Source organism: Bombus terrestris, chromosome 10 (genome assembly GCF_910591885.1).
Source record: "Bombus terrestris chromosome 10, iyBomTerr1.2, whole genome shotgun sequence".
NCBI lineage: Eukaryota > Metazoa > Arthropoda > Insecta > Hymenoptera > Apidae > Bombus > Bombus terrestris.
In genome coordinates this window covers 2490241-2506100 of record NC_063278.1, presented here as the reverse complement: position 1 = coordinate 2506100, position 15860 = coordinate 2490241, and the positions used below count along the sequence as shown (strand labels likewise).

The 15860-nt window shown below is 41.1% G+C and overlaps 1 protein-coding gene and 1 pseudogene across 2 annotated transcripts; one reads left to right on the top strand and one right to left on the bottom strand.

Moving 5' to 3' along the window:
* Positions 1-4234: 4234 nt before the first annotated feature.
* On the bottom strand, positions 4235-5385 carry LOC100649300 (annotated as a pseudogene).
* Positions 5386-7992: 2607 nt separating this feature from the next.
* Positions 7993-12291, top strand: LOC100649417 (radial spoke head protein 3 homolog). 2 transcript variants are annotated; one of them, XM_003398090.4, is made up of 9 exons: positions 7995-9190; positions 9583-9664; positions 9742-9915; positions 10026-10154; positions 10248-10451; positions 10523-10685; positions 10887-10973; positions 11515-11712; positions 12157-12291. In XM_003398090.4, the coding sequence occupies exons 1-8, from the start codon at positions 8412-8414 to the stop codon at positions 11685-11687; spliced, it is 1791 nt and encodes a 596-aa protein (XP_003398138.2). In that variant the 5' UTR covers positions 7995-8411; the 3' UTR covers positions 11688-11712; positions 12157-12291. The 2 variants fall into 2 exon arrangements, with proteins under 2 accessions (XP_020720667.2, XP_003398138.2); XM_020865008.2 differs by lacking the exons at positions 11515-11712; positions 12157-12291 and having other exon boundaries at positions 7993-9190; positions 10523-10740; positions 10887-10923.
* Positions 12292-15860: the final 3569 nt, after the last annotated feature.

Sequence of the window (15860 nt, the reverse complement as noted above, 5' to 3'; positions counted from 1 at the left end):
ACCGACCAGGCAAATCTTACGACCGGTAACAGCAACAGCAGCAGAAGTAGCAGCAGCAGCAGCAGCAGCGGCAACAACAGGTTGACCGGTGGCAGGTTGCGCCGTTGCTTTCCGGTACCAGGAACTGGTGCGGAACGACTATTCAGGGTGTTTTTTTCCTCCGGAAGATTATCTGATCCTTGCTCTCATCGCCGAAAGAACAAAATGCGACGCGACCTATCTGCGCACGATCGCGAACCTGCTACATGATCTACGCGCTGCTCTCGTTATCTCGCGGCGATCGAGGATACTTACTCGCCCCGAAAAACGAACGAACGCCCTTTCGATCCTTTCCGAGATCTTGCAGCCTTTCTTCTACGCTTCCATCGACTATGCAAGGTAACGCCACGAATAAATGTTTACTACGAGATCCGTTGTTCTACAAGCTGTACGGTCGCGTTAATCGATTCGGAACGCTGCACCGCGCCTCTTGCGGTTTTTTAACGCGCCCCCGTTATCGCTTTCCCTCCGTCCGGTCGCGTCCAGTTCCTTCGATCGAACGTTCGCCATCCATTTGCCAAACGCTAGGTTCCAGATAGAAACGCGACGTCGTCGTTCGTCACGTTTCGGAACTTTCTCCGCGCGCGCCTCTGCCGTTCTTTCATTACGATCGAGAAGACGTCTAGACGAAATTTTCAAACTTTCCAAGTATTTTCATTCCAAGTGGATTTTCCAACGAATAGACCGGTTTAAGGGGAAGCTGAGTTCCATTCTCGCGGAAAATTCTCCAGGAATTTATCCGGCCGCTGCGATGTCCACCGATTGGATGATTCCGATGAAATAAAACTGTTCGAAGAATGTATCGGCCTCTCGAAAGATGTTCCATCTATGGTCTAATGGTATTTTACGAAACGGTCAAATCCCGAGTGGTTCGAACGAAATATTGGACAAAGTACTGGAAGAGTCGGACGACCGCACCGCAGGTAAACTAACTAAACATCCAAACATGGTTCTATCGATAGCGGCGTACCGTCGAAAGGTCGAACACACGATCGATTTAGGGTGCGGTGAAACCGTGAAACGAGCGGGTGGAGCGATTCCACGGAAATAAAGTTGCTGAGTGGAAAGGAAGATACAGGGTAGAAGGTAGGAGGGCTCGGAGACCGAGAGAGAAAAGAGAAAAAGGGAGCCACCACTGTCAGAGGAAGAGACCCAACAAGTTCAGGTAGATGCTAATAGGAACCCATTGTTTTTTCTCTGTTTTCCTCGGACTGCATTGTTCTTGCAACGGGTCCAGTTCTGCTCATCAGTTAACATTGTCCGTACATTAGATCGGCCTTGTTCCAAATTCGAGTTGCGGTCGCGCGACCTCCTCTATCTGCGAAGAATGCAACGTTTCGATCCTGCACACACACACACACACACGCGCGCGCGCGCGCGCGCATACACATACGCACTGTCTTCTCGGTAAGCGGAAGAAGAACAGAAGAGAACAGAAAGAGAATAAAGAGGAGAAGGAAAGAGAATGGAAATCGAGACAAAGGTGGCGAGCAGGCGAGAAGCTGCTGCCTCGACTGGTGTAAACGAGCCTCTCGGGTGGCGAACGCGTCCAGGACGACGCAACGCTTGCCAGTTACGAGATACTTTCCTGTTTGGCCTCCCTTTATCCTTGTTGTTTGGTCGACCGAACGATCGACGGGTCGCGTAAAACAAACAAGGGTTCCTTTTCACCGAAACGAGAGATCTTCCATAAAATATCTTCAAACGTTGTCAAACATTTCCAACCACTAATTATCGAGAAATTTTGTAGGAGCTGATATTTGCTCCGCGTTAATCCTAAAAGTCAAGTTATATCAAGTAGTTCACACGACGATACGAGGTTCTCGTCGAATAACAGTTCCTGGCTATGTGTTTCTGAATTATTGTCGAGATCGGACGCGCTATGTCTAGGAGATTCGTACGAAACTGACGATGAAGACAAAGTAGCGACCTTCGAGACTGGACGGAGCCTCGGAATTAACCGCAAAGGGTGTCTTTAGAGGAGCAACGCGAACATACATACCCTTGGCAAATGAACAAGAGGAGGTGCCGATATCTCGAGCGTAATTTATCACCGAGCACAGACCGAGTGGAAGATCGACTAGGAAAGTTGCCGGGATGGGGCCAGGCATAGGGGCCCGGTCGTGGAACGCGAAATAGCGAAGAGACGCCGAGAGAATCGAGCGAGTTGCTCGGACCCAGCCCTCATTACCACGCCCCTAGACTTCCTAGTCATTATCTGGTTGTTCCAATAGCGAGATCAAATTTCATCACGGATTCCAGAACGGACATTCCACTGCGATAATTGGTCTTCCCTACGACCATCCGTCCGCGCAGGTTGCGGTACGATTTTTCTTTCCAACGTCTTTCCATTTTTTTCATTTTTCCCATCGAATAAATGTATTCGGTAAGAGATTCGCGACACGGTAGCTCGCGATGCAAAGTCGCAATTACAACGATTTCTAAGGGAGTGCGAAAACGCCAAGATCCGCGAACTGACCTCGCTGACGGACGACAGGGTTAAGACCGAAGTAATTTTTTTCAAAGGATCGGGGAACCGAAAATGAAACAGTACCAGCGCGAGCCGCGAAGACACGGGACAAAGCTCACAGGAGGGGCAAAGCAAACTAGACGGTTCCACTTGGGGGCTGGATGTAAATAATTAAACAGGTCCGGCGAAAACAAATATATCGTTTCGCGCAGTGTGATAGATGATGTTGCTTATTCAGCGTTCTGGATGAGGAGAAAGGTGTGGTAGACGAGGAAAAAGAGAAAGATCGCGTGGTCCGAAGAGATGGAAGAAGAACGAAGAGATTCGGGTCTCGGTAAGCTTTTAGGACCGCGTTAGCTGGACCGAGGAGAGGGTTCAAGGGCGTGCTGGACGTTTCGAGGGAAGGATGGCGAGGCAATTAGGGGACTCAGCAGGGTGCCAAAATCTTTGCCCTCTTCCTCGTCCCTCCTTCTTCGCGTTGCATCTCCTCCTACGCCTCTGCCCTTGCATTTCTGTCTCTATCCTCCGTCTATCCTCCTTTTCGCATCCCTCACCGTTTTTACCCTCCTTCTCTTTCTCCTCTTGCTTTTCTATTTCTTTTTTTCTTTTTTTTCGTTTTCATTCGAATCGATCTCGATACGTTCCTCTTCCTCTTTTCGAACGAATCAGGAAGAACAAGCATTCTCGGCCCACCTCTCAATCGTCTAACTAACCGAAAACGCCCTTTCCCGTATGTATGTATGTATATATATATGTATGTATGTATATACCGATGTCCTTGAAACCACACAAACGTTAATGTCGATTTTGGGATTCCCTGGGCATCTAGTTTCCAAGCATTTAAAATATTTCGTCATGATGGTTCGACGAACATTATGGACATTGTAAAAAATACTAAAAATGATCTATAACAGCGTTTTCATCATTATTATTATTATAAATTTACGAGAATAAATTCCCACCAATGTTCACATAGCGTAAGGAACATAAAATAGCCCAGGGTAACAACAAGAAATATAAAGAAAAAATTAAATTTATCTTGGTATAATTCGACAATTTTTATCTTCTCTGGTATCGAAGATCCGTACGATGCAACCATGTATCGTGTTTCAAAGTTACGAAAATTATATTTTTCGTAAAACTGTGTTTTCTAACTTTCTAACCTCTGCACTCGATTTGATTGCAATACGTTAAATCAGTCGAATGCGCGAAATTGTCGGTTCTGACTGCATTTTCAAGCAGCTTTGGCATGAATCGGTAAGATGCGTTTCCAATGTAACTATCATTAACAAAATTGGTATCTATCGTACCGATGTGACCAATAACTCGATACCCGCTTTCACTTTCAAACCAGTTTCGTGTATTCCGTCTGAAATTTCATCTAAAACTTTCATCTCAAAATCATCTTTTTCAATTTCGAATTTGATTTGATAACAAAAAAAACCACTGATTATTTCTGATTCGAGAATAGTCCGCGTAGATATTTCTGTGGGTTTTTATTTCATTTTGATATTTTTTTTATTAGTACCTTACTCTCGTAAGATATTTAGCTTACTTTTAAAGTATACTGTATGATATCAACGTTTATTGCGCAAAACTGTGGAGTAAAAAATGATTACAAAAGTACGTTATTTTCTGTGATTTTTTAATTTCAATTATTTGTGTTGTAATTACAAGACAAATGTTAACAAAAAAATGTTTTAAAACTAGATATATATTTAAAATACTAACGATAAATAAAACGACGATATAAAAATGTAAAAATAGTTCTCTTAATCTAGAGATACAGGTTTTTATAAAAAATGCACGGAATTAAATGCTATCGCTGAGAACACTGAAAACTGAATTAAAGAACTATGTCACATAACATGGAAAACTTTGAAAGCAGATCTATAAGTTTTCATTTGTAACTAATGTTGTCAAACAGAGTTGAAGCTCATTTTATAACCAAATATTGTCCTGATATTATCGATATAACAAAAAATTATATATATCCTTCCCTTGATAATCCTTGATGAATGTGTAGATTGGGCTGCATATGCATCTCTACATTTCGAAATTCCCTGCGCGGTCTATAACCAGTTTTCGCACCCAGATACAACAAACATGTAGTTAACCAATGTAACACGAATGAAATAACTGTCAAACTATATGACCACGATAAATGGTTAAAGTTTGGACGCATTAACTAGTCTCTACGTCAATATTGCCCTGCAAATATTGATACTGCTAAAAACAATAAGGTACCTAAAATTTAAAGGTTATTTGAATGTCATAAACATTTTTTGCTATATTGGCATGATACAATATTGAAAACTTTTATTTACCTGCTATGGTACAACAAACAAAAGCAGTGACTGAAAGCCACTACTCATAATTCGATACAAATTTTAAAAGCTAACAGATTAATGTCAATGCAATCACAGCTTGTACTAAAAACTAGAGTAGGAGAGAAAGTGTAACAAATGTTTGCACAACCATTAACTACCTTGGCAATGACCATACTATAATCGCATAATATTCTTCTGAGAAAATGTGGCGACATCCATCAAATTCTATGTCAAACTGATAATATGGATATCTAAACTATTCAAAACAATATTCCCAAAACCCCATATGTTTAAAAGTATTGAAATTCTCCTGGTAAGATTTAATTCAATAAGAACTGAAATTAAATTAATTTAACCGTCAAAATATTTGTAAATTAACTTATACTTGTTAAAAATATTCTGTCATATATTAAATAGTACCAAAGACATCCACTATATATTTTAATTAATTAATATTGAAACTTTAATGTTTGAAAATTATTTATTTATAATTAACAATAAACTTGCAATATATGTAATTACCCCACCAAGTATCGCCGCCCCAATTAATAGAGATTATTCATGTACATTTATGTTTTTCACGCAATGTAAATCAAAAAATTATATTGCTTACTCGACTGTTTATAGTAAACCTGCCACACCTCTCATAGTGTCTATCATAGCCATGGCAGCGGTGAAAACCGGCAGTCGACAGTGCAGCGACCATTCAATGTTTCAGTACGGCTATTAATCGAAGTCCTTTGCGATTTCCTGCGGTACAACATAGGAATTATCACAGCGACTCTTCAGCGATTATATCGACCAGATACGGAATACGCATGACATTCGTGCCTACCGACGATTTGCCGTTTTACCGATATGATTGCTAAGAACTCTTCTATCTACAAAAGACTGCTGCATATTTGATATCCGAGGCGTGCATCTGATATCAGCAACCTTCAATGGGAAAGTTGCCGTCAGCAGGTAGGTTAAGCCAGCCTACCTCCTACGACAGAGGGTATAAAAGGTCTGTAGCAACCGAGTTCGCACCTTTACTTTTTCGTTATGAAATCTCTCGTGCGTTATTGTTTCCATTGCGTTACCTATTCTTAGCGTTATCATTGTATTATATCATCATATAAGATTTGTAATAGTTATACCAGTTTTACATCACTTATTACTGAATATAAGGTTTTAATATATATTCTCATATAAGTTCTTATTAATAATTAAATATTTTATTCATTTCTTAATCCCATTTCTCCTTCTCATTGAGCAAGAAGAGACAGACAAGTCGAAATTATAGATTTGGTGCTCGGCAATACGAGTTACAAGGACCATCGCTCGCAATTCTATTGTGAAGCAGCACTGAGATGCAGTGTGAACATCTGCATACTGCTAAAAGCCATTCGTTAACCACGAATCTGGCGCTCCACAGGCCATCTCGTGAATGCCGACTATAGGCAACGCTCGTACCCACAGGCCACCTCGTGGATGCCGACTATAGGAAACGCTCGTACCCACAGGTCATCACGTGGATACCGCCTATAAGCGCCGCTCGAAGCGAAAGAGTTAAACAACGGTACAGTCGAAGTTTCGATCGATGTGTCGTCGCTATATCGTACGGTAGATATTGATAAGTACCATCTATATCGACTTTGGTTTCAGCCTAAAAAATAGTATCGATGAAATAATTCTCAGTTGTATTAACCATAAATGTATATTTTTATACGATCTAAAACAAAATATTAGATCTAATCATAATTATTAGCAATCTCAACCAATTTTTTAAAAATGTTTAAACTTTCCTTCTTTTACAGAAAAATATATAAGTGCAAAATAACGGTAGTTGATAATGTTGCTACTAAAAATTGTTTTAAATTTTATATTTAGTTAATTAATATAAAATCTTGGTTGACTATTGTAAAAGTTATATCAATATACACATACGAAAAACTCTTTCTCTTTGCGTTTCCTTGACAACTGAAGTACACAAGTAGATGGTCTTTGAAACTTAAGAATTTGTGGTCAACCTTACAGCAGGCATTTCATAGAAATTTTTGCAAAAAGTGCGATTAATACGTAATAACAATTGACTGAAGTAAAACTATCTATTAATATTTATATTTATAACTATATTAAGGAAAAGAGATGGCTACCAGAACGGATATGTGCCGAACGTGTAACCGTGGGCTTCACTCTTACAATATACCGGCCAGGGAAGCAGATAAAAAAGAAACTTATACTTTTGTCAAGAGTCCAAGGGCAATTTTGCATGTTCAGAAGAAATATAGAAATCCACCCACGTAAGTTTTCGAAACGTTTCAACAAATTATAGAAAAATCGCAGCATTTGGTTAGGAAGCTTTTTAAAAGATCATGGGCAAGCATCGACGAAATAAATCTTTTCGATTTTTCCATCTATTTCTACCTTCTTCACACTTTTTTCTATCATATTTGCCAATTTTCAAACTTCTTCTTATTTTCTCATGAAAACTTCCTCAATCGTCTGGAACTTTCAACGTATTCCGCGTACATATATCGACTCATGAAATCTTTACACAGTTTTCTGACATGGAAAACTGCTACTACGATCGCCTATGTTCGTCGTTATTATAGCTGGTTGCTTTTTGCTAATCAATTTCAAACATCGCCACGAACGGTTTCTTACTTAGAACGAACGTGACACTGCGATTTATACATATAATAAAAGAGAAACGAAAGGTCAATTTGTAGTAGAAAAATCTTGCAAATTTTGATCGTGATAGAGAGGAAGAAAGACGTAAGCAACGTTGAACACGATGGGTATGTTTTTCTTCAAGAATAATCATGATATACTCATCGAAGAGAGAGGTGTGACGATTTACCGTTGATCCTATGACAAATGTTCAAATATTTTTGCGATATCATAAGCGGAGATAACGCAATAACGTCCATGATCGATATACACAGCAACGTTATTAAAAGGAAAGAAGCGTAGGCGAAGGACTAAATTGACGATTACACGCGATCAAGCAGTTAAAACGAAGTCGTTGATCTTCGTTGGGATATAAATACAGCGACAAAGTAAGTAGAAACGTAACGCGAACGTTTCATCTAGAAGAGGTTGACGGAGGAGGTCGGATAGTTGAGGGGAAATTCTGGTCGCGGTGCTTTGTAAAACACCAACGGACATACGTGGTCATAGTTACCACCGATTTCGAGCCCCTTTAGCATGACTTAGGCATGCGCAAAGTTCGCGATGGTCAGCGTTATTGAGTGGCCGTTGGGTAAAAATATACGTGTAGCATGTCTGCGGTACATATCGGTCGATTCTAAGGACATTGTCCAGTCCGCGAACACGCTCGCACGATTGCGGGCCTATCAGTGGTCATCGTGCAAGCGCTCAAATCGTCTCGTTCTTCTCGATCTATCGTCCTGGATCCGAATCGCTGATCTCGATTCATCGCCTGTTTAAAAATAGAAAGAGCAAGACAGATGAAACGTGCGTACGCAGAGACCTGAAGAAAATCAACGGCAACCCTATCAGTGTACTGTGTGGTTCGAAAATGCGCGGTACAAGTTACTGTAAAACTTTCTGAAAACGCGGACAACATGCCAGCTGGAATTTCCGCGTTGGCGCCCACAGTCAACGGAGATCCCTTTGATCTCGAACGAAAGAATTCTCCAGCATTTACCATTCTTCAGAAAGATGGCTTGAACACCAATCTGCCTCTTCTTCGTGTGAACGATTACGATGAGACGGATCGTTTGGTAGTCGATGATTGTCTGGAAAACGTGAAAAACAACCTGTTTGATCGAAAACGCATCAGCAGATCGAACGATCATTTGGTCCAAGCGAATTTGCAATCGAACCAAGCGAATCCATTAAGGAGAGAAGCACGAAGCAGAAGCCAGGAAAGCTCACGATCGGTGGATAAAATACCAGCGATAAAGCCTAGTATGACCTTGTCTACGGAAGACTTCAACGAAGTTCTAAACGCGAAGCTGAAAAAACTTCAGGAACAGGAGCAAGAGAAGGAAGAACAGCGCAAAAGTGCAAAGAAGAATCAAATTTTCCGTAGAAAACCATTCATCACGACCGTGAAGACAGGCGAATTTCTGATGCCACCGCCGGAAGTCGCGTCTCTTCTCGGCATCGCATCAAACTCTAACGACACCGAGGACTTCGATAGTTGTCCGCTGCGTTCCAAGTTCAAATCACTCGCGTCGTTAACCAAAAAACCGGAAGTACGTCATAGCAGCCATATTGCCAGGTGTCCGGTTGCTCTCAAGGCCACCGTCGACTTTACTCTCGGAATGATGAACGCGACGACCATGGCTGCCTCGACCTTGGACGACCGAGCGAAGACCGCGAAGAGAAACGACGCGACGTAAGTTTGCCAACATTTTGGGAAACTTATTCGCTGCGTTTTATCTTACGTACTAGAAAAAGAAAAAGAGAGAGAGAGAGAGAGAGAGAGAGTAACACGAAAGGGTACTTAAAATTTGCTTGTAAAGCGTTTAACAAAGCGTATCAGGAACGGTAGAAACGAGAAGGTCGTAAATAGTTTCGTTGCATGTAAGGAGGAGACGCTGAAGATTATCGAGTGCGGTTGCGTGCACTTGGATCGTAGATACGTTTGTATACATATATGATAGTATTATAACGTACACGTGTGTACAACTTAAAATACACCCCGATATGTAATTCATCGACGCTTGCCCAAGATTTCCAATTTAGCTCGCGAAATATGTAAGGTACGTTCGTTTCCTCCCTTTACAGCGATCAACCGATTCCTTTCGGGAATATTATGTTTGACCGTCGCGTCGTCCGGGGAAGCACGTTTGCCACTCCTCCTATCCTTGTAAGTAACGAATTGAACGAACTATCCGTGACTCGTGCACGTGTATGGAAAAATACGTAATTACGTATTTGGCTTAGATCGATGGAGAACAATCGATAGCGGCAAGGCAAGCGGAAGCCAGAAGGAGGAATTTGGCGAGGAAACGAGCTCAAGCACAAGCTACTAAAGCTCTGGTCGCTAGAGCAGGTTCGCCACCGCCGGTTCCTGGTCGCAAGCACGAGCCGGTGCAAACTGAAGTTTACCTCGAAGAGGTAAGCAACGTCGCCCTATCCTCGACGATTCATCGAACTCTCCTCTCGAGAGTCCAGTTCGTAATCTTGCGACAGTTCGTAATCGAACGGTGTACGTTAATATTTGGCAGCTATTCGACAAACCAGACGAAACCGATGTCGCGACACAGACAGACTACTTCTTGGATAGACCGCCAACACCGAAATATTGCCCGGATAAAGTGGGCCAAGATGCTAGTACTCAAATTGAGCCTGGTGAAGTAAGTTGGAAAAAATCCAGGCGATTCTTCTTCTTGGAAATTTTACGCGTTTGATCGGCTATCGATCGTTCGAACGAACAACCTTACTTTCAGCTGTTCGATTTCGACTTCGAGGTGCAACCGATTCTCGAGACGCTTGTTGGTAAAACGATAGAACAGGCATTGATAGAAGTTCTCGAAGAGGAGGAGATTGCCGCTTTGAGGGAGCAACAGAGGAAGTTCTTGGAACTACGCGCTGCGGAAAGAGCTGAAGCGCGAAGACTGGAGGAACAAGAAAGGAGGCTGAGAGAAGAGAAGGTTTGTACATCGTCGATTAATTGTTTGAACAGTTTCGTTCTTAAACACCGCTGCTCGAATTCGTTCGACAGGATCAACGATTAAGGCAACACGAGGACGCGATGATAGCTCGAAAGGAAACGGAAGAACGAATCGCAGCGGCTACTCTTTTAACAGGATATATAGCCGAACTTTTACCAGCGGTTCTGGAAGGTTTGAAGATGTCCGGGTTCCTGTTGGACGAAATCAAGGCTGGTTCGTGAACACTCAAGAACACTGCTACTTTTTGTGAATTAGTTCGTTCAGAAAGGTTTATTAATTTTTCTTTATTTATAATCTTTATCCGATAATTCGATAACGAAAGAATCGTTCGTCCAATTTTTTTACTTCTTTTTTTTTCCAACTAGATTACCAATAACTCGTTCTAATAAAAAGCCGTGATATTTGTTTTCACAGATGTCGAAGAAGGTTTCATGCCGTGGTTGATGAAGGAGGTTAAAAAAGAAATGGGTTATATGATCGAAAGCAGGGAATTACTTATGGGTAAATATCATTAGTTTATTGCTAACTTAATCCGCCATACTGAAAACCCCCGTGGTTCTAGATAACTTCGCTTTCAATTTAAATTATACAATTGAAAATCCCCACATTATATACGTGTTAATACGTTCTCGTAAGATGAATGGTTCAACGACCGTGGAAATTTTTGGCATACCCTTCGTACAATACGCCGAAAGTTTGTTCAAGATTTACGAAGGTGTCGATAACATCGGGACAATGTCTTACCCTTGTTCGTGTACCCCTAATGACGGTTTTGCCCACAGAGGCAGTGCACAATTGTGTAGAAGAATAAGATCCATTTCGTCCTTTATTATCTTTTAGAAAGTATAAAGAATTTAAGTCGAAACTAATAATCATAAATATATCAAATTTAATTGACGACAAAATTTTGATGGAACAACGCTTTGTCACGTTATAACGACTCAAATTCCTATTGTCGCTTTAAATAGACCATAAATAGTAAGTCTCCAACGATTTAACTTACATTTGTAGCAAATATTTCTATCCTCTTGTAATCTTTCAGAGATTGTCAGAGAGATTCTAGAAAATCGCGCAGAAGCATACAAAAAGCTTGGCGAAGAGTACGATGTCTCCAGGAGAAGGAAACCGTCGATGGATCATATCGAGGATGGTGGGGATGACCCAAATTTCGTAAATTACGAACCACCCGTTATCGAAAATTCAGACGCCGTTTAGTCAACCGATTCGACCAAACATTCTTGTACGTAAAGTTAAAAAAATAAACTCCTTTACCAATACGTAACAAAGTGTCATTGAGCGATCGACGAAGTCGGTGAATTTTTTGCTATTCGGATCGTCCTTTGCCGAAGCTTTGATACTCGTTGATCTTGCGACTGAAAAACGAGCATATCATAGTTAGCTTTCGGATTTAGGGACACCTCCACCAGCACCGGAGCAATCCCCATCTCACTGGCTTCTACATTAAGCAGTGTACACAGCTGCGAGACAAATCCATCTCGTCCGGTTGCGCTCCGTGACAGGTCACCGCCGCGTTTTCGATCCCCATAGCAAACACCAACTACCACAGCCGTATTCCACGAAAATCCATCAGAAATTAATTATCCGTTTTCCAATATATCCGCGCATGCTGGACTTTTAAAAACAATTCTATCTTCTTCTATTAATTTTCACATACTCTTTCCAGGTTCGTTTCGAATCGAGCAAGAACAACGACGAGTCGATCGATCGAGATTCATAAGAGAACGAAAGATTCGCGATGATAATTAGTTTCACGAAAGATATTTCAATTGATGCAAATAAACGAAATGTTTATTACTTATGCTATGTTTATCAGTGTATATTACTTGTGTTCCTTTTATTTTCCTCCATTCTTTCAGCGTAACTTCTGTCCAACAAACTTCCCCTTCGTATAATTTAGAAAAAATCGAGCTCCATATATTTGTCGTCGATTTATCTTTTTATCTTTTATTGTACACGGAAATGCAGCTGTGCGGGCGATCGTTAAGTCGAAAATACGAACGTCGCTAAAACCGTCCGGCGTAATTTTACTCGTCAGCTCGTCTGTTATTTCAGATTACAAAGGTAAACTATGCACACTTCGGAAGAAACTCGAATACAACGTGCAATCCTATTTTTCTCTCGTATAATTATACATTGTTTCTAACAGAGATAGGTAAAAATAAAAAAAGCAATTCTTGGGAATTTAAAGGGAAGAGAAGGTTCATAGCTTCGAAAAATGAAAGTTGTAGCAGCAGTTAAATATACTAAACAGACGCATACCTGGCGCCATCGACATCTGTTCCGTGCGGTTCGTGCCTCCGTCTACTAGATGTACCTGTGCCTACCTACCTTTTGGAAAGGCACAGGTGAAATCGTCAAAGTTATTCTTTCATTTGTTCAAAGGAAGAGTTACAAGCGCACAGATTGTACCGTCGACATTACGTACGTTCCACTGTACAGGTACACTTGCAAATTTTCTTTTTTACGTTATTTCGTGTGTCATTGTACGCTTTCCTCGCTGAAATTTATTCATATTCATAATCGAAAAGGAGAGGAAAGGAACAGAATGCGAGAATTAAAAAGAAAAGATTCAATGATGTTCTCTCGAAACGAGATAAGATTGGTCGGTACACCGCAAAAGTAAAAAAAACCTGTCAGGCTCAATCAGGATTAAATAGACGATAATAGGATGAGGTTTCATGGTGAATTTAGATCGGCACAGTTTTAAAAAGCCACCCACCCTCTTAAACCATGCACCCCTTCCGGCGATGAACACGACAAGGTGAGGGGAGCCACATCGTATTGGATTAAATTAAGCGGAGTAAGGAGAGGGAGGAATTGTCCCGATACCTTGCATTATATGCACAAAACTCGTGTGCCAAGTGAGTCGTGTTTTTAGGGAGATTCGAGAAGGGAGTACCGTGATAGAGTCTAATCGGTCATAGGGGGTTCCTACGCTGTTCCACCATGTGATCTATGCCACCTGTATTTCAGCGCGTTTCTTTTATCTATCAATACGCGGCAAACCTTCGTTGCGAACATTCCTCTCAAAATGACCTCTTTTTCTGCAACTTACGCAACTGCCGCCCAACGGCATACTGAAACGAAATATCGTTAACGTCTGTGAATAAGCATCCCAGAGGGAAATATTTTTCGAACAACAGCTTTAACTGATAATTGAAAAGTTTGATGCCGCGAGTGAAATGGTAACTTGGTCAGACTTCGGGTATTTGTTCTGCGTTAACTTATCGAATGAAGTGACTCCCTTAAAATCAAGTAAATAATATCTAATGGTATATAATGGTTAAATAGGAACCTGAACGCGGGGTGAAGCATTCTCAGTAATGGTGTTATAGGGTATTCGATCGGCACGTGTCACGTTACAGAACACTCGACATCGAGAGACACGAGCAATATGTCAACGACACGTGACCGAAGCAACGAAGTTTTAGCTGCAACAAATCTCAACGTGCCTTTACACGTACTCGTGGTTAATGAAACATTATCTTTAGATTAAATTCACGACTAGCAAACAACTAGTATTCTTAGCAAATATTAACAACACGCGAACCAGTGTCTCGTTGGAAGAGCTATCAGGAGCGTATTTTCGACACTTGCAGAACCAAAACGAATCATCTTTATGATCACCTCCCCGTAAAGCCAATCGTAATTCAGCCTTTACCCTGTAACATACAACTTGAATTATATCTATAGAATCTCGTAAAAGGGCGTTGAACAATAAGATTTGTTACGTCTCTGTGTATCGAAGGGCTCGCGCTTGGATTTTCGATACCACCTAAAGCTCGAAGCCAAAGACTTGTACTTAAGTTTCCCTATCGAGCATTGAAATTCATTCTGGTCGTCTAACTATCGAATAATATAAAGAAGCCTCTAAGTAAAATTAGGACAGAGCGTATGGACGATGCGTTGAAAAAGAAATGTACGGAAAAGTCGTTGTTGAAAATCTATCGCAAGGCACGTGACGTAAAACAGCAGAAAGCGGAAACGTTTGACGTTGCAAGTGTCTTTGTAAACGATATATACTACTGTCACAGTATGCGTTGCAAGTAACAGAGCATGGACGTGCAAACTGAACAGGGTGTTTCTTACAGACTTGTTCTGAGCGTCGCACGAGGGGCAGGCAATAATACGTAGATGATAATCGCGATATTAATATCGCATTGGGAAGCGCGCACATGCGTGCAAGGGTCCATTGGTCACGGAGGAACACTTGTTCGCTGACTGGCTTGCGGTTCTTTCAATGCACCCTGATTTTAGAAAGAGACAACGAGAGGGTGGAACTCCAAGTTCGGACGATGGCAAAAATTATCTAAGAGACGAACTAAGCCATCATGGAAATGCTATCAACGAAACGCAAAACAGATTTTTACCTTTTAAGTTCGATGCATTTCGCGACAAGGAATCGTTCTTCCTTTAAAAAAAGGACACAACCTTGCAACAGCAGATACAACAGAAGACAACCTGTCGTGTGTCAACCCTGTGCATTGATCCGATTTGTAAAACGATCTACAATAATTAATAAATTACGAAGAATAAGTTGGAGAAAAAGTTTCTGCGTTTACGTCGACTCGAAACAGAAAGTATACAAGATTCGGAGAACGCTTGCAACGACTTACCTCGGTACGCAATATTATGTGGTTGATGGCAAAGGACGGTAGACCACTTGTGCTTGAGTTTCGAGGGACCAGGACAAGGGTTGGTACAAGGGATGGTGCAGCTTGTGAACACTCGTGTCATTCCCTGGTCCGGCACCATTCATCCGGGATGAATCACTTCACCCGCAGAGGAGATCCACCGAGGAAATGTCATACCCTTCCTTTGGTTATCTTTTTTTCGATCTAACGAATATATTTTAATCGTTATAACATTTACTTTGGCTGCACCAATCCGTACCGTAAGAACGAAAATGCTAATGAAATGATCTTTTGATCAGTTTTCTAGTAGATACGTTTATTCGAAATGTTAATGCACCTATCCTAAATGCAGCAATTGGAGAAGGTTTAAGCAGTAATACCGGAAATTTGTCACAAAACGATCTATTCCTTATCGAAAACTAAATTGCTATAACGTTGAAAGTCTCTCTAGTAGATTTAGATAAATATCAAGCAGGGTACTAGGAATTAGTACTAGAGATACCTGTAACTATGTAACTGCAAACAAGTGACATAGAAGATCAAGACGCTCGTTAGGCGTCTAAAGCTTCTAAAGCGTTTTTCAATTTCTTTTATTGTCCCAGGTTCAAATCCAAGAAGGCAGCTACTCGTTAAGACAAATTACTGTTTGCCGACATAGCTTTCGTCGAGTCACGTACACATATAGACACATATGTATACGTGTACGTAACTTATTAGATCGACCTAGGTCTAC